The following is a 26,792-nucleotide window of genomic DNA, read 5'->3' as shown; positions in this document are numbered from 1 at the left end:
TCAGGCCCTGTCAGCCAGCATAACATTAGCCCACTGCCAGGGAGCTCTGATCGCAGCCTGGATCACACCAGTACACACTGGGGGGACCACACACTGCTGCTCAGAATACAGCCTTGTCTCAACACCTCCAGGTCAAAACATCATGGGACAACAAAGAACCCTACTGTACACTACATGTTAGGGTATAATTAGATGCAGTGCTTAACAGAGCGTCCTTCACTGTAAAACACCAAACTGCCATTCCAATACTAACGTGTCCCTCCCACAATGCCATCTGTTATGACTCAGGCTCTGGAAGGCACGTGGCTCATTGATTCCCCATCAGATACACTCATGAGTATATGGACGAGCAGCCACTGCTCTGAGCCCCACCATGACACAGCAAAACAGCCTTCTGCGCTGTACATTGCAGGCTAAACACTTCTCCTTGGCTGGAGCAAAGACCCTGCTACAGTACACTGTCACGTTCGCAGTCCTCGAACTCCCTGTCATAAATCAACCAAGGCGCAGCGTGCCGGTAATTCCACATTCTTTATTTGAAGAAAACCGAACAAAACAATAAACAGAAAGAAACGTGGCACACACAAAACACTCACAGAAATAATAATTACCCACAAACACAGGTGGGGAAAAGGCTGCCTAAGTATGATTCCCAATCAGAGACAACGATAGACAACCTCTGATTGGAAACCATACTCGGCCAAAACAAAGAAATATAATGACATAGAATGCCCACCCCATATCACACCCTGACCTAACCAAACAGAGAAAAACGTCTCTCTCAGGTCAGGGCGTGACATACACACACTCCCTTGCTACCTCGGCCTACAGAGGGTCTATTTTAAGCATACTGTAGGTTAACCGAGAGAGCGTCTAAACATAGTAGCATCAGAATTAGAATTTAGTATGGGTATGCCTTGTTCTTCTTCCTGTTCTTAATGGGGATTCTGTATGTGACGGATCTGAATTAGACGCTGGGGTTTCCAGAGGGATAGTTCTGTTTCTGGGGAGGGAGAGGAAGCCGTTCGAAGGCAGCTGAAAGGCACAGCAGTGTAGAGGACCCTGTCCAGGCTGGTTTCAGCTGCATTACCACCATCCATCAACCCTCAAGGAAAAGACGGAGAAAAAACCCTGTCGATACAACATTTAGCTTAGCAATCACAAGTTACTAATTTATTTACATTCCTAATATATTTACTTTTTTCGTTGGGGGTGATAAATCGCAGGTGGCCCAGGAAAGGGATTTGATGATTTAGGGCCCAATTCGAGCCCCAAAATTGGTTTCTGCCAGCCTAATACATCATACAGAATTAAAAGGTGATTGTGGTGTGAGGTGAACCTGGGCCGGGGAGCGATGGAGGTAGCTCAGCCACACTGACACATCACTCACACCGGCCCCACTCAGACAGAGACGGATGGGGCCCCGAGCCAGTGTAAATTGCTGATCTGATCATTAGATGATAACAAAGATGAATCAAGATAAGGATGGAGAGAGAGTGGGAGAAAGAGAGAGTGACAGAGAGAGAGAAAGAGAGAAGAGATCAAGAGAGGGAGAAAGAGGGAGCTTGGGTTTCTACTAAGCCGACATATAGAATTGTTTTAAGATGGTCATACCAAGGATGATTTTGCTATTCGATTTAAAATTGTAGGACCCTTGTAGGTATAAAACATTTAAATGCTTTATTATTTGAGGAAATATTGAATTTGGCCTCTGCTGTTAGCCTATAGAAACACATTAAATAACAAAGTTGTACATGACAAAACAGATAAATCAAAAGCAAGTATGTTTTGAAGTGTCCGTCCTATATCTGAGAGAAAAAATAATTTTGTTGTTTTTTACACATATACCCATACTTTTTTGGGTCAGAAAACTATTTCCATACTTACAACATTAATAGTAATTAGTGTGGACAATTGTGCATGTCCGTGGCAAATTAAACTGAAGTTGGAGGGGAGGAACGGGGAGGCGATCAGAGCTTGGGTTGACCTTAGACAGCCTCAGGGTCCGCACACAAACACAAACACACAGTGTGGTTATGAGTGATGGTCTACTGGGAATCTCATCATTGCTAGCGTCTCAGACGTTGAGTATGGGTGTAAATCGCAGGCTGAAGCAGGCAGGGGTCAGAGTGACAGTGTGTGGTACGGGAGGGGTGGGTCATCTCTACCTTACAGAGGGCTCCTGTCAACGTCTGAGTAAGGTTGCCACCTCACATTGCCCTGTGTCCAGGACAAGTGAAAAACACAACTGTTTTAGTGCTTTAAGAATGCACTCAATGAAACAACTCTCCAATGTATTAGGCCTCTCTATCACCACCATCGGCTATAGGGCACTCATGAGTGGATACAAATAGAAACATACTTACTGAATAGAATGGAACACTGGGGAATGTGGCTCAACTTGTACAAGAGTCCCTTCAGTACAAACTCCAAAAGGAAGACAAATTACTGAGTAACTGTCTGACAACACATCCAAAGAGAGCTTGTAGCACTTAATCTGCCCCCCTGCTGCATAGCCTTAATAGGTTACAGAGAGCAACAGCAACTAGCAGTGAGGAGGGACCAGAGTAATCTGTATAGATTAGCACTCCTGAGTCCCATGAGCTTTCCCTCAGATACAAGGTCAAAGTGAGAAGAGTTCCATAGAGTTGCAGCCCAGCACAACACACAAACAAATGAGAAAATCCAGCACACAAAAGACAAACACACACACCTCACACAGCAACAACCAACATACAAAAGACACACACACACACCTCACACTGCAACATCCAACATACAAAAGACAAACACACACCTCACACTGCAACATCCAACACACAAAAGACAAACACACACACCTCACACCGCAACATCCAACACACAAAAGACACACGCACACACCTCACACTGCAACATCCAACACACACACACACACCTCACACTGCAACATCCAACATACAAAAGACAAACACACACACCTCACACTGCAACATCCAACATACAAAAGACACACACACACACCTCACACCACAACATCCAACACACAAAAGACAAACACACACACCTCACACAGCAACATCCAACATACAAAAGACACACACACACACCTCACACCGCAACATCCAACACACACACATCTCACACTGCAACATCCAACACAGAAAAGACACACACGAATCTCACACTGTAACATCCAACACACAAAAGACACACACAAATCTCACACTGCAACATACAATGTCCTTTAATATGTATATTTAAAATCATCACTATGATTGTAGATGACATCTAATCTATAATTCACACTGGTGCCAACAGGGGTATTAAAAAAGTGTGTGTGTCCGTGCACCGGTGCAGATGAGTGGGCGGAACTATCAAAGTATTTGTCCTTGCCAAACCACACTGAAAATTACAATGTAATGGAAAACATCAATAAGAACATTGAATACAGGATCAATCTGGGTGTCTCAGGCCTATGCTACGCCTCCTTTTTCAATTCATTTGAATGGCATTTCCTTTCTCTCTCTCTGCGGTAATTACCATAAGGCTTTAGGAGACTAATGACATCTCTAAACTCGCCTGGACCTGAGCTGCATTTTAAACTACTGCAGTTATGAATGAGTCTCTCTGCCTCGTATAAAAATATATAAAATGTCTTATTGTACTTTTTAAGTAAAAACCTGCAGTCAACTTGTGCACTTAGTTACGAGATAAAGCAGATTACATTTTTAATTTTACCTGTTCCATTATTTTTCATTATGAAGCTTGACCGGTAGTTCCCTAAAACAGCTGAGCCAGTCACATGTTGTTTGTTTACAAGTGCACAACAACAAGAGACCGGAGCCTCATGAGTAACTCTAACTGTTGAGCAGTAAGCGCCAGGTGATTTAGTAACACTTGTATGGAATTCACAAGTACATATTTGCCATCTACAGTTGAAGTCGGAAGTTTACATACACTTAGGTTGGAGTTATTAAAACTCGTTTTTCAACCACTCCACAAATTTCTTGTTAACAAAATTTAGTTTTGGCAAGTCGGTTAGGTCATCTACTTTGTGCATGACACAAGTAATTTTTCCAACAACTGTTTACAGACAGATTATTTCACTTATAATTCACTGTTTCACAATTCCAGTGGGTCAGAAGTTTACATACACTAAGTTGACTGTGCCTGTAAACGGCTAAGAATATTCCAGAAAATGATGTCATGGCTTTAGAACCTTCTGATAGGCTAAATGACATCATTTGAGTCAATTGGAGGTGTACCTGTGGATGTATTTCAAGGCCTACCTTCAAACTCAGTGCCTCTGCTTGACATCATCTGGAAATCAAAAGAAATCAGCCAAGACCTCAGAAAAAGAAGTCCTCCACAAGTCTGGTTCATCCTTGGGAGCAATTTCCAAACGCCTGAAGGTACCACGTTCATCTGTACAAATAATACCACGCAAGTATAAACACCAATAGAACACGCAGCCGTCATACCGCTCAGGAAGGAGACACGTTCTGTCTCCTAGAGATGAGTGTACTTTGGTGCGAAAAGTGCAAATCACTCCCAGAACAACAGCAAAGGACCTTGTGAAGATGCTGGAGGAAACAGGTACAAAAGTATCTATATCCACAGTAAAAAGAGTCCTATATCTACATAACCTGAAAGGCCGCTCAGCAAGGAAGAAGCCACCGCTCCAAAACTGCCATAAAAAAGCCAGACTATGGTTTGCAACTGCACATTGGGACAAAGATCGTACTTTTTGGAGAAATGTCCTCTGGTCGGATGAAAAGGGGGAGGCTTGCAAGCCGAAGAACACCCTCCCAACCGTGAAGCACGGGGGTGGGAGCATCATGTGGTGGGGGTGTTTTGCTGCAGGAGGGACTGGTGCACTTCAAAAAATAGACGGCATCGTGAGGAAGGGAAATTATGTGTATATATTGAAGCAACATCTCAAGACGTCAGTCAGGAAGTTAAAGATTCGCAAATGGGTCTTCCAAATGGACAATGACCCCAAGCATACTTCCAAAGTTGTGGCAAAACGGCTTAAGGACAACAAAGTCAAGGTATTGGAGTGGCCATCCTATAGAAAATTTGTGGGCAGAACTGAAAAAGTGTGTGCGAGCGATGAGGCCTACAAACCTGACTCAGTTACACAAGCTCTGTCAGGAGGAATGGGCCAAAATTCACCCAACTTATTTTGGGAAGCTTGTGGAAGGATACCCGACACATTTGACCCAAGTTAAACAATTTAAAGGCAATGCTACCAAATACTAATTGAGTGTATGTAAACGTCTGACCCACTGGGAATGTGATGAAATAAATAAAAGCTGAAATAAATTATTCTCTGTACTATTATTCTGACATTTCACATTCTTAAAATAAAGTGGTGATCCTAACTGACCTAAGACAGGGAATTTTTACTGGAATTAAATGTCAGGAATTGTGAAAAACTGAGTTTAAATGTATTTGGCTAAGGTGTATGTAAACTTCCGACATCAACTGTAGATATCTTATAACTATTAAGTAAACTGTGTAAAATGTACTCAATACTCAGCAATTGTGCATTTGTTTTGCTAACTTAGTAGCTAGTGGTAAGCAAAATCAAGCTTCTCTTGGTAACAGCAGAGAATTCCATCCCGGATCAAGATCCTTGCTGTCTAATATTTGTTTTGTGCATGCAGAAAACTGAGTAGCATTTTTTTGTTACTTGTATAACTTCATGAGCTGGGATGTCTGTCATGCAAATAGTGTATGTCAGAGACTGTATAAAATGATCGCCTGCACTCGTTAGCATTTAGCTAGCAACCGCTAAGGGATTTTTCATGTACTTATTAGTAGTGATAACCTTCAGATTACAGAGGCTCATTTGGGGTCTTTTGCGTTTAAAAATAGTGCCCCTGGTAATAACCGCATACCACGGGATGGCACAAGGACAGTATGACTGTATGGAAATCTAGATACCGCCTAAGGCTTATGTAGAGCATCTATTCAGAAGTCTTCAAAGAGATAGAGAGTTTAACAAAGGAGAAGAGATAGAGAGTTTAACAAAGGAAAAGGGCAGATGCACTGTTTATTAGACATGAACACACTAATTCAAGCAAGCACACGCACGCGCACACACACACACACACACACACACACACACACACACACACACACACACACACACACACACACACACACACACACACACACACACACACACACACACACACACACACACACACACACACACACACACACACACTGTTTAGTGGAATGCCATCTCCTTCTTTCCACAGCCCCTCCAGGATGATGTACGACAACACTCGGAAATATTTAGCCGGGATGATCTCAGCGAAATGAATTAATAATTCATGCATGATGGAGTCTTTTTAATATTTCAGGCATAATTAATAAGGCAGTGCATGGCTCCCCTCGCAGAGGAAATCGCCTTGAATGTCAACAGCAGATGAATGAGACAGAAGGCAAAGCCTGGTTCACTATCAGTCAGCCACCAATGGCTATTTCACACACACACACACGCACACACACACACACACACACACACACACACACACACACACACACACACACACACACACACACACACACACACACACACACACACACACACACACACACACACACACACACACACACACACACACAATCTATGTGGAGAGACAGGGGAGTTACCACTGGATGCTCTAATGGGCCACTGTGGTGTATGAGGGTGGCATGTGAGGTGATGGATCAGGATCAGAGACATGCTCTGTGCAGAGTAGACCATCTGAGTGGCAACACAGAAAGTGCTCTTCGAGGTTGGCAGTAACACACACACACACCCACACAAAGTACCTGGGCGGTCCAAAGTCCTTGACTCTGACACAGCATGTGTTCATGTCTAATCCCTCTCATGAAACACACACACCACACACACCTCAAAATCTGTTGCGCAACACTGTTACCTCTTCAGGGATCTTATTCAGAAGGCAATGTTCATCAGACCACACAGAGGCAAGCTCACATTAAATTTGACATTTCCACTCATCTCTTATTCAGCTACATCTTCCTCAAATCCCCCTCTGCTCCATTCTTCATCTGTTCACCCCCTTGCTCAGCTAAATATGTTGTATTTATCCTCCACTCACCCCCTTCACTATAAAGCTAACCCTAAACACCCCCACATACACGGGCACACCGCACACAGCCCTCCTCTGCTTTATAGAGAGAGATGATGCTAACTCAGTCTCCCCAGAGTCTCTGTGTGTGGTGATATTACCAGCCCTGTTATGAATAATGGCCCAGAGTACACAAGCTTTAAATAAACTTTAATCAATTTCACAATGTGCGGCCCTGGATAATACATTTGCTGCTTTACAGCTGCATGGCAGAGACAAACTATAACCACGCAGGCACACACACACACATGCACACGCGCACACACACACACGCACACACACACACAAACACACACACACACACAAACACACACACAGCTCCTAACCACCCCGTACAGCACAGATCAGATTGGGCAAAGAAAACATTTGTGTTATAGTTACTTGTTTGGCAGGCATCCACATCCAGACACACACGATTGTTTTAATATCCTTGTGGGTGCCAAAACATGTATTCCCATTCAAAATCCTATTTTCCCTAACCCCTAACCCTACACTTAAAACCAAACCCTTAACCCCTAAAACTGGTCTCCACAAGGATAGTAAACACACACACACACACACACACACACACACACACACACACACACACACACACACACACACACACACACACACACACACACACACACACACACACACACAGACACACACACACACACACACACACACAACCACTCTCCAATTGCAGATTAAACACTAAAGAGTGATCACCTACTTCCCATCACACTCCACCCTCTCTCCATCTTTCCTATATTTAGCTCAGTCCATGATTTCCACTTTCCTTTCATCAGAGGCTCCACTTTTGAGTCATTAAGCTGGCCCTGCCCAGAGCCCTGACTGCCCCCCACCAGCCCACTGCCCCCCTGCCACCCCCCAGCTGCTGACGGGGTCAGAGGAAATGCAGCCACATGCTTAATTCCCATCTTATTTACACCTGAGGCCAGACCTAATCAGAGATCCGCACCCAGTGGGAATGCCGTTCCCCTGCACATGATCAAAGGTGCTCCGGCAGATGGATCTTCCAAGGAAGTGCTCTTGATTGCACCCTGATTCCCCCTCCTGTTGGGTTATTCCCTCTCTCTCCATCTCTCTCTTTCTCTCTCTTTCTCTCTCGTTCTCTGTTTCTCCCTCTACCGACGGTCATGGCTGCAGACAGTATCTCCATCTCAGCTCTGTGATTATCTAAAGGCTGCCGGGCTGAACAAAAAGCCTTCTGCTGAACCTTCATTTATCTACACACACACACATGCACGTTGCGCACACAGACACCTCCACTTGATCTGATCTCATTCGCTCCATTCTGCTTTCACTCGCCTGATCGAGGCAAATTTAATTAATCTATTCAGAGAAATAGTATTTCTGTAAGCTAAAACAAATCTTGATCGCCTGTTGATATAATAACTGTGGAAACGAAATAAAGTCATCCAGATAAATAGTTTGTGAGCAGCTCAGTTTGCTGGCAGACAGCTAAATGTTTCCATGCATTTATGAAAATGATGACAATTACATAATTCATCATAATGCAGCCTAAGGCTTTGCATCACTAATAAGTTGGCGTGTTTATAACTCCACGTAATATCTTATTCTGCATATCTTATGTAATAAAAATATTACTACCAAGCCTCCCGTGTGTACGTCAGGAAAAATGATTTAATGAAGTCAATAGCAGGGAGAGGGAGATCCATCCACCATACTCCCACCATACCCTTTATAACCCACTTACAGGCCCAACCACTAACAAACAGTCAAGAGAAATAAAACCAAACAAGTAGAAAAACAAGGCCAAACACTTGAAAAAACACAGGATTCACTCAGCGGCAAACAGCCAAATCAGAGAAGCTACGTATCAGACAGAGACGTCTTTTGGTCTCATATCTTTACCTCCACCCACCCTCTCTCTCTCTCCCTCCTTTCTCTTTTCCCTCAGCCTTTCCCTCCCTTCTCTCCCTCTCTCAATTTTTGTGTGCAAAGCGAACGGTGTGTCCCTGGTAAGATGGTAGCAGCTGCAGCAGTGATTTTTATTTTTTATTTAACGAGGCAAGTCAGTGAAGAACAAATTCTTATTTACAATGACAGCCTACCGGGGAACAGTGGGTTAACTGTCTTGTTCAGGGGCAGAATGACAGTATTTTTACCTTGTCAGCTCGGGGATTCAATCCAGCAACCTTTCGGTTACTGGCCCAATGCTCTAACCACTAGGCTACCTGCCACCCCAAATGGTGATGGTAGTGATCTCATCGCCAGGAACACACCACCTTTCAATCTGACCTACATGCTTTATCTGCGTGAGGCGCATCTAACTCACACCTCTCCCTCTCCTCCTCTCTCTCTTTGGCCTCTCTCTCCAACCTTCTCTCCACCTTTCCCCATCTCTCTCTCTCTCTCTCTCTCTCTCTCTCTCTCTCTCCGCCTTTCCCCATCTCTCTCTCTCTCTCTCGCTTCTAGATTCTCTCCTATACTTCCTCTCTCTCCTCTCTCTCTCTCTCTCTCTCTCTCTCTCTCTCGCTATCTCTCTCTCTCTGTCTTTCCCCATCTCTCTCTCTCTCTCTCTCTCTCTTTCCCCATCTCTCTCTCTCTGTCTAGATCTCCCTCTCCCTATATTTCCCTCTCTCTCACTCTCTCTCTCTCTCTCTCTTTCCCCATCTCTCTCTCTCTCTATCTAGATCTCCCTCTCCCTATATTTCCCTCTCTTAGTCTCTCTCTCTCTCTCTCGCTATCTCTCTCTCTCTGCCTATCCCCATCTCTCTCTCTCTCTCTCTCTCTCTCTCTTAAAATAACTATAATTAATATTGTCAACGGGACAACAGTAAGAACACTAATCAAGGGTCAAAATAACCATACAATGAACAACAACAATAACATTGGCACAGAGGACATGTGCAGGTAGATTGGTCTCTGACACTGTCCCTTAATTTATTCTCTCTCAATTTCAATTTCAATTCAATTCAATTGTCATGGCAAGTTCATTATTACTTACATTGTCAAAGTATACATATAGACAAATAAATATATATACAATATATATATATACAGTGAGGGAAAAAAGTATTTGATCCCCTGCTGATTTTGTACGTTTGCCCACTGACAAAGAAATGATCAGTCTTTAATTTTAATGATAGGTTTATTTGAACAGTGAGAGACACGATAACAACAAAAAAATCCAGAAAAATGTCAAAAATGTTATAAATTGATTTGCATTTTAATGAGGGAAATAAGTATTTGACCCCCTCTCAATCAGAAAGATTTCTGGCTCCCAGGTGTCTTTTATACAGGTAACGAGCTGAGATTAGGAGCACACTCTTAAAGGGAGCACACTCTTAATGATTCAGAGGACAACTGGGTGAAACTGTTGTGGTCAGATGAGACCAAAATGGAGCTCTTTGGCATCAACTCAACTCGCCGTGTTTGGAGGAGGAGGAAAGCTGCCTATGACCCCAAGAGTACCATCCCCACCGTCAAACATGGAGGTGGAAACATTATGCTTTGGGGGTGTTTTTCTGCTAAGTGGACAAGACAACTTCACCGCATCAAAGGGACAATGGACGGGGCCATGTATCGTCAAATCTTGGGTGAGAACCTCCTTCCCTCAGCCAGGGCATTGAAAATGGGTCGTGGATGGGTATTCCAGCATGACAATGACCCAAAACACACGGCCAAGGCAACAAAGGAGTGGCTCAAGAAGAAGCACATTAAGGTCCTCGAGTGGCCTAGCCAGTCTCCAGACCTTAATCCCATAGAAAATCTGTAAAGGTTCGAGTTGCCAAACGTCAGCCTCGAAACCTTAATGACTTGGAGAAGATCTGCAAAGAGGAGTGGGACAAAATCCCTCCTGAGATGTGTGCAAACCCGGTGGCCAACTACAAGAAACGTCTGACCTCTGTGATTGCCAACAAGGGTTTTGCCACCAAGTACTAAGTCATGTTTTGCAGAGGGGTCAAATACTTATTTCCCTCATTAAAATGCAAATCAATTTATAGCATTTTTGACACGCGTTTTTATGGATTTTTTTGTTGTTATTCTGTCTCTCAATGTTCAAATAAACCTACCATTAAAATGATAGACTGATCATTTCTTTGTCAGTGGGCAAACATACAAAATCATCAGGGGATGAAACACTTTTTCCCCTCACTGTATATATATAAAATATACATATATATACATATATATATATATATATTTATAAATAAATGGTGGGACCAACAGCAATAGTAGTAGTGGACATGGGATTACCATTAACAACAACAATATTAATGAGAACAACAATACATTAAAGCAATGGTAGTAGACCAGTGTCAACACGACTGAAAAGACATGGTATGAAAGACAAAACAAAACAGGAAATATTATCGACATTACATTGTACTTTTCACTGGCTGTCCCTCAGGTTGTGGCAGGAGGACACATATTTGGCTGCCAAAACTGCGGCTTTTCACCCAATAAATATTTGATTTTTTCCTCATCTTTTATAGTTTCAAATTCTTTGTATTGAATTATAATTTTGGGAAATAAATATTCTCTTAGGTCTGAGTATTTGTCACAGTGTAATGGGAATTAAGCTCTGTCTCTACCTCTCCCCTGGAGCAAAGTGAGCACAGCCTGTCTTCTCTGGGCAGCCAGGTTTGTCTGTGATGACCGGTCTCTATAGCCAGACTGTGCTTACAGAGACGCCAGCCGGGCGCAGCCAGAGACGCCCGCCAGCCGGGCGCAGCCAGAGACGCCCACCAGCCGGGCGCAGCTAGAGAAGCCGGGCGCAGCCAGGGTCGCCCGCCAGTCCTCCGGCGCAGCCAGGGGCGCCACCTAAGTGGGCTAAGCCGAGGTTGGAGCGGGGTCCACGGCCCACACCAGAGCCGCCGCCGTAGGAAGGCCCACCCGGACCCTCCCCTTTACTGTCAGGTTTTGTGGCCGGAGTCCGCACCTTTGGGGGGGGGGTACTGTAACGCCCTGGCCATAGAGAGGGGTTTTTAGTTCTCTATTTTGGTTAGGCCAGGGTGTTACATGGGTGGGTGTTCTATGTTTAGTTTTCTATGTTGGTTTGTTTCTTTGGTTGGCCGTGTGTGGCTCTCAATCAGGAACAGCTGTAGTTCGTTGTTGCTGATTGGGAGTCATACATAGGCAGCCTGTTTTTCCTTTGGGGTTTGTGGGTGACTGTTTTCTGTGTAGAGTTAATCCTGACAGGACTGTTTGGCTGTCGTTTCTTTTCGTGTTTCGTTTGTAGTGTTCTTTCATTTATTAAAATTCCTAATGATGAACACATCCTCCGCTGCACCTTGGTCTCTTTCTGACGACGGCCGTTACAGCTAGATTCTAATTGGAATTTTGATTTTAATGTTCCTTTTAATGGCATAGAATGCTCTTCTTGCTTTGTCTCTCCGCTCATTCACAGCCATGTGAAAGCTACCTGTGTTGCTGATATTTAGTCCTAGATATGTGTCGTTTTTGGTGTGTTCTAATAGAACTGTGTCCAAATAGAATTTATATTTGTTATCCTGATTTCCGGACCTTTTTTAGAATATCATTATATTTGTTTTTTTTAGGTTAATGGTCAGAGCCCAGGTGTAACGGCTGTCGTCGGGAATGGAGGACCAAAACGCAGCAGGAATGTGGATGCTCATCTTATCATTTATTTTAAATAAAGAGAACACCAAAAAACAACAAAACGAAGAACGCACGAACAACAAAACAGTCTTGTCAGGCTCACACAGGCAAAACAAGAAACAATCTCCCACAACACTACACCAAACAATTACCCATATATAGGACTCTCAATCAGAGGCAACGAGAAAGCATCTGCCTCCAATTGAGAGTCCAACCCCCCATTAACCTACACATAGAAATACCACAAACCAGAAAGAACATAGAAATACAAAACATAGAACATAGACCAAAACCCGGAAATAATAAATCAAACACCCTACTACAAAAATCCCCACCCCGAACCACATAAACAAAATACCCTCTGCCACGTCCTGACCAAACTACAATAACAAATAACCCTTATACTGGTCAGGATGTGACAGTACCCCCCCCCCCCCCCCCCCCCCCCCCCCGGTGCAGACCCCGGATGCACCTCATACATAAAAAAAACAAAAAAACAACAACAACAAAAATTCCCCCTAAACTAAAGGGAGGGAAGGGAGGGTGGCTGTCGTCACCGACGACACTAGTGCTACACCCCCCCTCCCCAACCCACCTATACAGGAGGTGGTGCTGGCTCCGGCCTACTGTCCTCCAGAATGCAGACAGACTTGATCAGTTTCGGGCCGTAGGCAGACTCCCCTCGTTCCGGATCGTAGGCAGACCTCTTCCGTTCCACACTGTAGGAAGACTCATTTGAAACACAGTTACTCATAATTAGTTCCGGATCGTCAATAGACTTACTCAGTTCCGGGTTGCTGATAGACTCCCTTGGTTCCAGGTCATAGGCAGACTCACCCGGTTCCGGGTCACAGGCAGACCCCTTCGGTTCCGGGTCACAGGCAGACCCCTTCGGTTCTGGGTCACAGGCAGACCCCTTCGGTTCCGGGTCACAGGCAGACCCCTCGGTTCCGGGTCACAGTCAGACCCCTTCGGTTCAGGGTCGCAGGCAGACCCCTTCGGTTCTGGGTCACAGGTAGATTCCCTCGGTTCCGGGTCGCAGGCCGACCCCCTCGGTTCCGGGTCACAGGCAAACCCCCTCGGTTCCGGGTCACAGGCAGATCCCTTTGGTTCCGGGTCACAGGCAGACCCCCTCGGTTCCGGGTCGCAGGCAGACTCCCTCGGTTCCGGGTCGCAGGCAGACTCCCTCAGTTCCGGGTTGCAGGCAGACTCCCTTGGTTCCGGATCACAGGCAGTCTCCCTCGGTTCCGGACTAGACACTGTTGCCGGATACTCTGGACTGCACACTGGTTCCGGATACTCTGGACTGCACACTGGTGCCGGATACTTTGGACTGCACACTGTTGCCGGATACTCTGGACTGCACACTGTTGCCGGATACTCTGGACTGCACACCGCTGCCGGATACTCTGGACTGCACACTGTTGCCGGATACTCTGGACTGCACACTGTTGCCGGATACTCTGGACTGCACACTATTGCCGAACTCTCGAGGCTGGGCTGACGCACTGGAAGCCTGATGCGTGGTACTGGTACTGGATGTGCCAGTCTGGGGACACGCATCTCAGGGCTAGTCCACGGAGCGGGAACAGGCCGAGTCGGACTGGGTTGACGCACTAGAAGCCTGATGCGTGGTGCTGGTACTGGAGGTATCAGCCTGGGAACACGCACCTCAGGGCTAGTGCGGGGAGCAGGAACAGGACGTACCGGACTGGGCTGACGCGCTGGAAGCCTGATGCGTGGTGCTGGTACTGGAGGTATCAGCCTGGGAACACGCACCTCAGGGCTAGTGCGGGGAGCAGGAACAGGACATACCGGACTGGGCTGACACGCTGGAAGCCAGGTGCGTGGTGCTGGTACTGGACGTGCCAGGGGCTAGTGCGGGGAGCGGGAACAGGACGAGTTGGACTGGGCTGACGAACTGGAGGCCTGGTGCGTGGTGCTGGTACTATCTTCACCAGACAGCTAGCACGCACCTCAGGACTAGTATAAAACGTTAACTCAGGTGATATCATTAGGAACTCCTCTGTAGGGCGAATGTCGTGCCTAATACACCAACACAGTAGCTCTCTCATCCCTTTCTCCTCTATACTCCTTTATAGTCTCTGTTTCTCTCACCACCAATTTTACCCCGACTAGCTCTGGTTCCATCCTCGGCTCCGCCGATCTGTCCGTGTGCCCCCCCCAAAAAAATTATTGGGGCTGCCTCTCCGGTTTCCTCGCCAGTCGTGTACCCCGGTATCATTCCCAAAACGAAGAACGCACGAACAACAAAACAGTCTTGTCAGGCTCACACAGGCAAAACAAGAAACAATCTCCCACAACACTACACCAAACAATTACCCATATATAGGGTGGTGCTGGTGGAGTTTGTCTTGTGGGAGGGCGTGTCACTGGTGGTGTCCTTCTCTCTCTCCGCTCTCTCCTTAATGGTCTAAAAGTCTGTTTCAAACAGCCTAATGTTACCTTGCACCATGACAGTCCCAGTCTGTTTCAAACAGCCTAATGTTACCTGGCACCATGACAGTCCCAGTCTGTTTCAAACAGCCTAATGTTACCTGGCACCATGACAGTCCCAGTCTGTTTCAAACAGCCTAATGATACCTGGCACCATGACAGTCCCAGTCTGTTTCAAACAGCCTAATGTAACTTGGCACCATGACAGTCCCAGTCTGTTTCAAACAGCCTAATGTTACCTGGCACCATGACAGTCCCAGTCTGTTTCAAACAGCCTAATGTTACCTTGCACCATGACAGTCCCAGTCTGTTTCATACAGCCTAATGTTACCTGGCACCATGACAGTCCCAGTCTGTTTCATACAGCCTAATGTTACCTGGCACCATGACAGTCCCAGTCTGTTTCAAACAGCCTGATGTTACCTGGCACCATGACAGTCCCAGTCTGTTTCATACAGCCTAATGTTACCTGGCACCATGACAGTCCCAGTCTGTTTCATACAGCCTAATGTTACCTGGCACCATGACAGTCCCAGTCTGTTTCAAACAGCCTAATGTTACCTGGCACCATGACAGTCCCAGTCTGTTTCATACAGCCTAATGTTACCTGGCACCATGACAGTCCCAGTCTGTTTCAAACAGCCTAATGTTACCTGGCACCATGACAGTCCCAGTCTGTTTCAAACAGCCTAATGTTACCTGGCACCATGACAGTCCCAGTCTGTTTCAAACAGCCTAATGTTACCTGGCACCATGACAGTCCCAGTCTGTTTCAAACAGCCTAATGTTACCTGGCACCATGACAGTCCCAGTCTGTTTCAAACAGCCTAATGTTACCTTGCACCATGACAGTCCCAGTCTGTTTCAAACAGCCTGATGTTACCTGGCACCATGACAGTCCCAGTCTGTTTCAAACAGCCTAATGTTACCTGGCACCATGACAGTCCCAGTCTGTTTCAAACAGCCTAATGTTACCTGGCACCATGACAGTCCCAGTCTGTTTCATACAGCCTAATGTTACCTGGCACCATGACAGTCCCAGTCTGTTTCAAACAGCCTGATGTTACCTGGCACCATGACAGTCCCAGTCTGTTTCATACAGCCTAATGTTACCTGGCACCATGACAGTCCCAGTCTGTTTCAAACAGCCTAATGTTACCTTGCACCATGACAGTCCCAGTCTGTTTCATACAGCCTAATGTGACCTGGCACCATGACAGTCCCAGTCTGTTTCAAACAGCCTAATGTTACCTGGCACCATGACAGTCCCAGTCTGTTTCAAATAGCCTAATGTTACCTGGCACCATGACAGTCCCAGTCTGTTTCATACAGCCTAATGTTACCTGGCACCATGACAGTCCCAGTCTGTTTCATACAGCCTAATGTTACCTGGCACCATGACAGTCACAGTCTGTTTCAAACAGCCTAATGTTACCTGGCACCATGACAGTCCCAGTCTGTTTCATACAGCCTAATGTTACCTTGCACCATGACAGTCCCAGTCTGTTTCAAACAGCCTAATGTTACCTGGCACCATGACAGTCCCAGTCTGTTTCATACAGCCTAATGTTACCTTGCACCATGACAGTCCCAGTCTGTTTCAAACAGCCTAATGTTACCTTGCACCATGACAGTCCAGTCTTGTAGAGGTTGATTGTTATCATGGTGCTGTCAGGGTTGTCTGTCTCTTTGATTTTCAGCTTCCACCCATTACAGATCCCCTCTTTCTTTATGGATGGGTAGTGAGAGCAGACTGCTGAGCGCCATGCATTTGGCTGGTCAGTGAGAACGATGAGATTACTCACATCACCGTTTTGTAGAGGTCTGCAAAAAGGGTTTCTGGCCTCCCCTTTAGTAGTTTCTGTTTAAAAGCTTTCCTCGTTGTGTCATTTTTGGCCTCTGGAGGTTAGAGAATGGATTCAGCGCTGAGGGGGAGTGGGGACATGGTGCCCGTGGGCTCTGCTACTGCTGCTGCTGCTGCTCTATTCTGCTGCCCTGTTGCCATAGCAACCGATTTGTTTGTCTGCTGCTGTTGTTAGCTAACTCTAATTTAGTTTAAAAACCAGCAAAAGGAGTGACAAATCTTCACACAAAAAAACAGAAGATATGTTTAAAGTTAGTCCGTGCTCCTTTTAGGTTTACTCACTCAGTTTGGTCGTTTGATGTAGTTGTATTAACTGTTTGTTAGTCTGCTTGTTAGTCTGCTTGTTAGTCTGCAGGCTAGGTCTTTGTTGTGTAGCTAGCTAGCTAGAGTCAAAACTTCTTGAGGCGCAAAGTTACTTTTTTTCTATTCTGAATGAATAGAGTTGTTGTTCATCACTTCTTGTCTGGAATTCTTTTTCGATTAGAGTGTTTATCTCATTCTAAAAAACAAAAAAATATTAAATATATCAGGAGCTCATGTTGAGCATGACTCTCTCTCTCTCCCTCTATGCCTTTCCCCATCTCTCTCTCTCTCTCTCTCTCTAGATCTCCCTCTAGGTCTCTCTCTCTCTCTCTCTCCCTCTCTAGATCTCCCTCTCTAGATCTCTCTCCCTCTCTCTCTCCCTCTCTCTCTCCCTCTCTAGATCTCCCTCTCTAGATCTCCCTCTCTAGATCTCCCTCTCCCTATATTTAATTTTCTTTTGAATAAATAATGACACATCAGAGCTGGAGGAGAGAGTTATCAGTGACTAGTGACCACCTGTATAAAAAAAAACACTATCCACTATCCACAAAAGATGTTTGAAAATAATACTAATAATTTCTCCATCTTCACTGCAGATCATTGTATAAGACAAGGACTGCTATGGCAGGCCATTTTGTAAAGGTTGGCATGACAACCAGAAACCCACCCGTTGTGATAACTCTGATAAATCTTGAATTACATCCACTGAGTGCAGAGGCAATCACTGAAAGGTGTTGGATAATACACAACCCAACCCTTGCACGAATGACCCACAACCCACACCTTGCACGAAGGACCCTGTCTGAAGAGCCCATTCAGTAAATAATATACATATTAAGCCATTAGGAAACACCCTGAAGTGCATTTTAGGAAAAGGTGAGCACTGCAGAGTCAAGGTAGATCCAATTAAGCTTTTCATTGTCCCCTACTACAGCAAACTGAAAATACATAGAGAATCTATTCAAACACATATTTACATTTCCTCAGAAATACACAAAGAAAAACTATACGTGTACAAACAATCCTAAGAAGTAAAGTCACAGTTAAAGAATAGAAGGTTGAATTAAGCATACCAAGTAAGCAGCATACTGAAGAGGATTAGAAAAGACCATTCTGTTTAATATCCTCACAGAAATGACTAACTTTATAAGCTGTCTATTTAAGTCACAGCCCTTAGTCCTCTAAAGTTAAACTACATTACAACATATCATCAATTTCCATCTTCATTCCCTTTCTTCAAGTCAGCACACAAAACATTGAGAGCTCTCAACTCAAGCCTGCCAGTGAATATGAAACAGGCTACGAGGACTGATATGTAAAGGACAAGGTGGTGAATTCTCTATCTCATAAATTAGGGTACGTCTCCCCATTGATGCCAGAAGTATTGAGGCCACCAGGGCTTTAAAATTAATATCCAGCAAGTTGGGGGTGAGGGGAGGGAGGACGATTTATAATGCCTTTGAGGTAATGATTTTCTGAAGTGGAAAAGTGGAACTTTCCATCAAATCAACTTTAATATGAACTTCAATGTTTGTAGCGGCGTCTGGAGCAGAAGGCAGAGTTGACAGAGTGAGGGAGGGCCTATTGATCTGGCCTCAGTGTTTCAGTCAAACCCTCACAAAAAGGCCTCTTAAAATATATGGGAAAGCACTTGTAATTATGAAGACCGTAAAAGCACTAAAAGCAGTAAGCAGTAAATGCAGTCCCCTGTGATGACACATCAGAGTTCTAAAGCTATGTCCAAATGAGCTAGCTCTAATCAGATCCATTGGTGTTCTGATGACAGATTCCAGGATGGCTACCTCACTAAGGCACAGCAGACTGCCCCATCTGCCTGCCAGAGAGAATGACGCATTAACACACAGAGAGAGGGGAGAGCTTAGAGCTGTGTACAAACTCAGGCGATATTTAAGGACAACCCAACATACTGTGTGCCTCTCTTTTCCTGCAGGTCCCTAAGGCCCAGAAAGAAAGCAAGAGAGACAGAGAGAGACAGAGAGAGAGAGAGAGAGACAGAGAGAGAGAGAGAGAGAGAGAGAGAGAGAGAAGGAGAGAGCGATAAGAAGAGAGAGAGGAGAGAGAGAGAGAGAGAGCAAGAAGGAGATGGAGAGAGAGAGAGAGACGGAGAGACAGAGACAGACAGAGAGAGAGAGAGAGAGAGAGAGACAGAGAGAGAGAGAGAGAGAGAGAGAGAGAGCAAGAAGGAGAAAGAGAGAGAGAGAGAGAGCAAGAAGGAGATAGAGAGAGAGAGAGAGAGAGACGGAGAGACAGAGACAGACAGAGAGAGAGAGACAGAGACAGACAGAGAGAGAGAGAGAGAGATGCAGTTCAGTATTATTTAGTGACAGGTTTGTGGTTGCTGGTTATATTGCGAGGTATAAGGGGTCTGGAGAGGAGCAGTTGCGGTGGGTGACCAGGCCCCCGAGGGACTGATGATTATTAAAAACCCAATGCATAACCTCATATCCCCTTAAATAAACCCTGCATAACTTCATATCCTCAGCTGACTCTCACGCGCACATGCATACGTGCACACACACACACACACACACACACACACACACACACACACACACACACACACACACATCTAAAACACTGTCTATAGCACCAGCAGAAATCCAGCCAGCTTACAAAATGGAGGCATCTCTGTGATCGTCCAACAGAATCTGTACTGTTTTCCTCTTGCTGAAATGACACCCACAGTTCCATCAGTGTTATAGAACTCTTTAATATTATAAGTGTTCCATGACACAACATATAATCAGTAGATCTTAGCATTAATACTCAGCTCGCTAAGTGAATCTGTCACAAGATCCACTTTGCCCCAAGCCCCTGGCTTTAATGCAGCGGCGATGGGTTACAATCAGAGTAAACAAACAGAAATATTTAAATAAATCAAATAAAGATCATTTGTTGCCTGAGGCTTGGTTGCACAGCAAAAGATGAAGGTTCCTCCACTCCAAATATCGCTCAGAGGGACAACAAAAGTAACTTTTTCTCCACAGAAACATAAAAATAAAAAGCCCAGAGAATCCCTGAGGCCTCTTCTCTAAAGAGCAGGAGGATAGGGGGAGAGTGGGCAGGGGAGGGAGAGGGGGGAGACAGAGGAGAGAGAGTAATAACCATGCTACACACACACACACACACACACACACACACACACACACACACACACACACACACACACACACACACACACACACACACACACACACACACACACACACACACACGCACACACACACACACACCTGAGTAGGCCCAGTAGGACTCCTCAGCCGCTCTCCTGAGTCTGGTCCCAGGCACTCGGCCATCTTGGCTCTCTTGCGTGGCCCCAGGCTGCCCTCCTGTCAGCGCTGTGTGGAGGAGAGAAAAGACAAGGATGTCACCAACATGGCACTGCACTCGCTTACTGTTGTAGAACAAAAATGCACTCATTAAGAAACAGGGTCTGACTGTGACTTGAACACAGTTGAATTACTCAACCGGCACCTCAAACAGTGCTTACAATGACTCACCAAAACATCCTACCACGAAAGCAACAATAACATCCTTAAACATAGGTGTGAATACAGATACAGAGTGCAGCTCATTGGTAAAGAGAGGAGGGTCTCTGAACATTGAGGCAGAGAGCAGCCTGAGATAGGATGTTGCCTCTTTGATTATTCTGACCCACCGCCCCATCATAGAGATGGGCCTGAGATACTGTATGAGACAGGAAGAGAGGATGATGGCTGTGTGTGTGTTTATGTGTGTGCATGTGTGTGCTCCTTCCTTTGTCAGATCTGATCACGCCAGGCCCATTGTGACTGTGGCTCTGGGATGTGAGCTGCTGGCTGCTCAGGGTTTTGGTTAAGAGTCACCCATGCCCCCTCCCCCCTCACCTTGCTGTGCCACAAATGGGCTTTGGCAGTACCTGGGGGTAACTGCCATTCTACATCTCATCTGACGTAAAATGGCCACCTGCGGCCTATAAGGACAGAGAGAGCGTCACAGGTAAGAGAACACAGTGTGGTTACTTCCTTACTCACTGCACTCACTGCATCACCATGGACACTGGGCCACCACAGATGACAATCAAAGCATAATGGAATTTTAAAGGCTTCTCGCTGGGTATTGTGGGTACATAAGGGCTTGATATGAACAATGGGTGACTCTTTGTTTTTTCTCTTCTTTAATTCTTGGGGATGTGACCTTGAGCATGACTGTTAATGTCAATGACAGTCTATGGCTTTTCTATGAATTACATTGTCTATTCCCAATACTCTCCCAACAGAAAATGTAATCATGCACAGCCCCACCCTGACCTCTCAATCCACACCAAACCCATCTTCTCACTATCCTTCTTCCTGTCTCTCTTTCTGTCATTCACTGTCCCTCTCTCCCTTTGTCTCTGAACCTTCACTCGCTTTCTCTAACACACATACCGTGTTAGCTCATTTCCTTCCTTCCCACGGCTGCACCACTTCGGACGCCGGTGAGTCATTTAGCAGCAAGCCACTGTCTACACCGGTGTCCATTAAAGCAGTCAGTCAGTTCACAGTGCCAAAGCCCAGCACAGAGGCCCAGGGCTGCAGTGAAACTATCCTCCACCACTCCAGCAGAATTATATTAATATCAGTGCCAATGACAACATGGGGAGGGGAGAGGAAACTAGGGATGAGAGGAGAAGAGGCGATAATGGGGGAAAAGTATAGAGAGAGACAGATGGCAGCGTTGGGGTTGAAGGAGAGGAGAAAAATAGATGGAGAAAGAGGGAAAGAAGTGGACAGAGCTATGCAGGGTCCGGTCATTGTGGGGCGGGACCATTTTTACAGTCCAGCCCGCTCTCCTAACGACAGTATCCGGGTCACTGTGATGGGCAGCCTGCTGCCTGGCAACTGTTCAGCAGGAGGAGGGGAATGGAGGAAGAGAGGAAGCAGGGATAAAATAACAGAGTCCTTCTTTGTGTTTCCAGAGGAAGAGAAAGGAGGGAAGACAGAGGAGGGAATAGCCTTCGACTGGTAGTGCCAGGTTAAAAACAGTCACAATGGCTCACAAGGTTTAATAAAACACATGGAATACTGTATTTGCTTAAGGAGTAATACATTTAGCAAACTATGGGAAAAAGCACCTAAGGAGAACACTGCAATTACCATTCAACACATCCACCTCCTGCCCTCCTATCCACTGCTCTCTATCTCATCTACCACAAGTCACCACTTCCCTGCTCTCCTAGACCCTGTCAGAGACGATCAACATCAACACAGCCAGCAATGCAGCAGACACACACAAACCACACACACGCACGTGCACTCGGGCGCACAGACACACACACCACCAGCAGTCATGCACTAGTGATGTGAAAAACCCTGTCTAAAAAAACAGCAACTTATTAAGATTCATTGCATAGGCCATATAGTGTTAACTTGAGAAAGTCCTTGTTTAACAGTAGAGGTAATGCTAGGGATGTCTCCTATGATCTAATCCGGCTGCCAGAGGTTCCATTCTGCTGTCCTGGCCTAAATGAATTCTGACCTAATAGACTTCTCCTTTCCTATTAGAAGAATGTGCTCTTATGAGAGAGAGATAGGGGGCTGACATTTTTGTCATACTCTGCAGTAATGATAATGATAATGGGAGATTGAATCTAATAAGGCTCCGAGTGTAGAACTATAAAACCTCTGCACGTTTCAGGCATCAGCTTTAACAGAAAGCCCAATACAGTAGACAGTTCTGCAGTGTCCTGGAAATAGAGAATGAAGGTGCCATTGGTGCTTTCACAAGGAGAATGAAGTTGTGATAGGCTCTTTTTGGCAAGACCAATAGCGCACGCAATGTCAACCTCCAGATTCACTAGGATAGAGAACTCATATAGAGCTACAGTTGAAGTCGGAGGTTTACATACACCTTAGCCAAATACATTTAAACTCAATTTTTAACAATTCCTGACATTTAATTATAGTACAAATTCCCTGTCTTAGGTCAGTTAGGATCACCACTTCATTTTAAGAATGTGAAATGTCAGAATAATAGTAGAGAGAATGTTTTATTTCAGCTTTTATTTCTTTCATCACATTCCCAGTGGGCCAGAAGTTTACCTACACTCAATTAGTATTTGGTAGCGTTGCCTTTAAATTGTTTAACTTGGGTCAAACATTTCGGGTAGCCTTCCACAAGCTTCCCACAATAAGTTGAGTGAATTTTGGCCCATTCCTCCTGACAGAGCTGGTGTAACTGAGTCAGGTTTGTAGGCTTCATTGCTCGCACACGCTTTTTCAGTTCTGCCCACACATTTTCTATTGGATTGAGGTCAGGGATTTGTGATGGCCACTCCAATACATTGACTTTGTTGTCCTTAAGCCATTTTGCCACAACTTTGGAAGTATGCTTGGGGGTCATTGTCCATTTGGAAGACCCACTTGTGACCAAGCTGTAACTTCCTGATTGATGTTTCGAGATGTTGCTTCAATATATCCACAGAATTTTCCTCCCTCATGATGCCATCTATTTTGTGAAGTGCACCAGTCCCTCTTGCAGCAAAGCACCCCCACAACATGATGCTGCCACCCCCGTGCTTCACAGTTGGGATGGTGTTCTTCGGCTTGCAAGCCTCCCCCTGTTTCCCCCAAACATAACAATGGTCATTATGGCCAAACAGTTCCATTTTAGTTTCATCAGACCAGAGGACATTTCTCCAAAAAGTACAGTTTTTTGGAGCAGTGGCTTCTTCCTTGCCGAGCGGCCTTTCAGGTTATGTTAATAAAGGACTCGTTTCACTGTGGATATAGATACTTTTGTACCTGTTTCCTCCAGCATTTTCACAAGGTCCTTTGCTGTTGTTCTGGGATTGATTTGCACTTTTCACACCAAAGTACGCTCTTCTCTAGGAGACAGAACGCATCTCCTTCCTGAGCTTTATTTACATTTTACATTTTAGTCATTTAGCAGATGCTCTTATCCAGAGCGACTTACAGTAGTGAATGCATACATTTCATACTTTTTTTTTCTCCGTACTGGTCCCCCGTGGGAATCGAACCCACAACCCTGGCGTTGCAAACACCATGCTCTACCAACTGAGCCACACGGGACGGCTGCGTGGTCCCATGGTGTTTATACTTGTGTACTATTGTTTGTACAGATGAACGTGGTACCTTCAGGCGTTTGGAAATTGCATCCAAGGATGAACCAGACTTGTTGAAGTCTACAATTTTTTTTCTGTCTTGGTTGATTTCTTTTGATTTCCCCATGATGTCATGCAAAGAGGCACTGAGTTTGAAGGTAGGCCTTGAAATACATCCACAGGTACACCTCCAATTGACTCAAATTGGCTAATTGTGTCAATTAGCCTGTCAGAAGCTTCTAAAGCCATGACATCATTTTCTGGAATTTTCCAAGCTGTTTAAAGGCACAGTTAGTGTATGGTAACTTCTGACCCACTGGAATTGTGATACAGTGAAAACAATTTTGTCATTTGTGTACAATTGTGTAAACAATTGTTGAAAAAACTATAGTTTGTTAACAAGAAATTTGTGGAGTGGTTGAAAAACAAATTTGAATGACTCCAACCTAAGTGTATATTAACTTCCTACTTCAACTGTATATTTGAAAGGGGTGATCAGCAAGGACAGAATGTAAACACAACGACACAAACACACCATGCAAAATCTGCATAGCAAATACAATAGACGTGCGTGCCAACCACAAACTTGTACATACTGCCAGTAAGGCTAAAAAATCCTGAAACTTTGGCTGACCCTGTCTTTGTTTCCACACAGAGTGAGTCACACAAAAGTTCCTATTGAGAAGAGATATGGAGAACACTGGTTCCTGCCATCCATCCATCCATCACGGCGGGGCAGCCACTGAAGCTATTGCTGCCTGTTTGCTCTCACTTAATTAAAATGCAGAGCCGAATCCTGTGTTCATGTACTTAACCTTGGCTTTTTTATACACTTTTTTCTCCTCAGTGGTTCGAGGAGGTAGCGTGGGGTGTCCAGAAACGCACACACACACACACACACACACACACACACACACACACACACACACACACACACACACACACACACACACACACACACACACACACACATACACACACACACACACACACACACACAAACACAGCGCTGTGTGAGCCAGCCAGGGCAGTCCTCTCTCCCGTGGTACATTTCATTAGCATTCTTTACATCTCTCTCCAATACCTCTTTACTGCTGAAGGACAGCCGCGGCAGGCAAACACACACGAACACACACATACACACACTAAAACCTACTAACATGAATACAAAACACACCCTCTCTTATTCTCTCACAAACACATACACACACATACTGGCAGTCCAAAACATTTGCACCATGGTGATCAGAGAGTAACAGCTGTCACGTTAAATAAACCTTGCAAGGCTGTAATAGTAATAGTTCTCCACGCACTCTCTGGTGGGTGACCAGATCCCCAGGCAGAGGGACAGGCACAGTGTCTGGGGTAGGGATTAAGATGGTATGGGGCTGGGGCTGTGGATGGGGGGTGCGAGGAATCGGGGCTGGTAGTTTGCTCTTGGCATTTGTCTATAGGATAGGGGCTGTGGTTGGGCCTAGGGTATGGAGTTGAGACTGGGTAGGGAGAGCAGCAGAGATGAGAGGGAATCAGTCCCCGGAGCAAAGACAACTCAGCATGGGGTGAGTCCACCACAGTCTCAGCCAAAGGCAGTGAGAGCAGTACACAGATGAGCGAGAGAGAGAGGTGAGAAAGAGAGGGAGAAAGAGAGAAAGAGAGAGAGAGAGAGAGAGAGAGAGAGAGAGAAGGGTAGAGAGAGAGTGATTAGAGAAAGAGAGAGAGATAGCAAGAGAGAGAGCAAGAGCAAGAGAGAAAGCGAGAGATAGAGAGAAGGATAGAGAAAGAGAAGCAAGAAAGAGAGAGGCGAGAGAGACAGAAAGAGAGGGAGAGAAAAAGAGGTAAAGACAGAGAGATAGAGAAAGAGAGAGATAAAGAGAGAAGGGTAGAGAGAGAGAGAGAGAGAGAGCTGTAAAGCCAAAGAGCCAGTGCATCGTCCATGAAGCAGAAACACTGGAAGGCAACACGAGCGAGTGTCGGAGGGACATTACTCAAATGGGTCTTTAGTGTCGTGGAAAATCCACTTGAAGACGCGCGGCAGCTCCAAGCGCCCGTCTCCCTCCTCTCCTCCCAGCATTGATCTGCTATAGACAGGAGACAGCGAGCACGATGGATGGTCGCTCCATTTACACTGATGCTAATTAATAAGCGGTCTGCCGAGGACATGGTCGCTGAGCCAAACACAAAGCCAACACTGACACCTCCACTGTGAAGGCAGACAGTCCTGCTACTGTTAACACAACCTTTTGTCCTCTGCAATTATAAACACAGGGGCTGCCATGGGTTCCTTTATGCCCCTATCACAAAATAAGGCACATTCTGCCACTGTGAAGGACATAAC

General features: G+C 45.4%; 1 protein-coding gene across 1 annotated transcript in view; it reads right to left on the bottom strand.

Annotated features, from left to right (window-relative positions):
* ptprga (protein tyrosine phosphatase receptor type Ga) overlaps positions 1-26,792 on the bottom strand; it is a 271,602-nt gene that overhangs the window by 178,277 nt on the left and 66,533 nt on the right. The window contains exon 2 of the mRNA XM_029694392.1: positions 20,607-20,711. Within this exon, the coding sequence (XP_029550252.1) occupies positions 20,607-20,711 (105 nt within the window). The remainder of the gene's footprint in view (positions 1-20,606; positions 20,712-26,792) is intronic.

This window comes from Salmo trutta, chromosome 16, assembly GCF_901001165.1.
Source record: "Salmo trutta chromosome 16, fSalTru1.1, whole genome shotgun sequence".
NCBI lineage: Eukaryota > Metazoa > Chordata > Actinopteri > Salmoniformes > Salmonidae > Salmo > Salmo trutta.
This window is presented reverse-complemented; position numbering and strand designations above follow the sequence as displayed.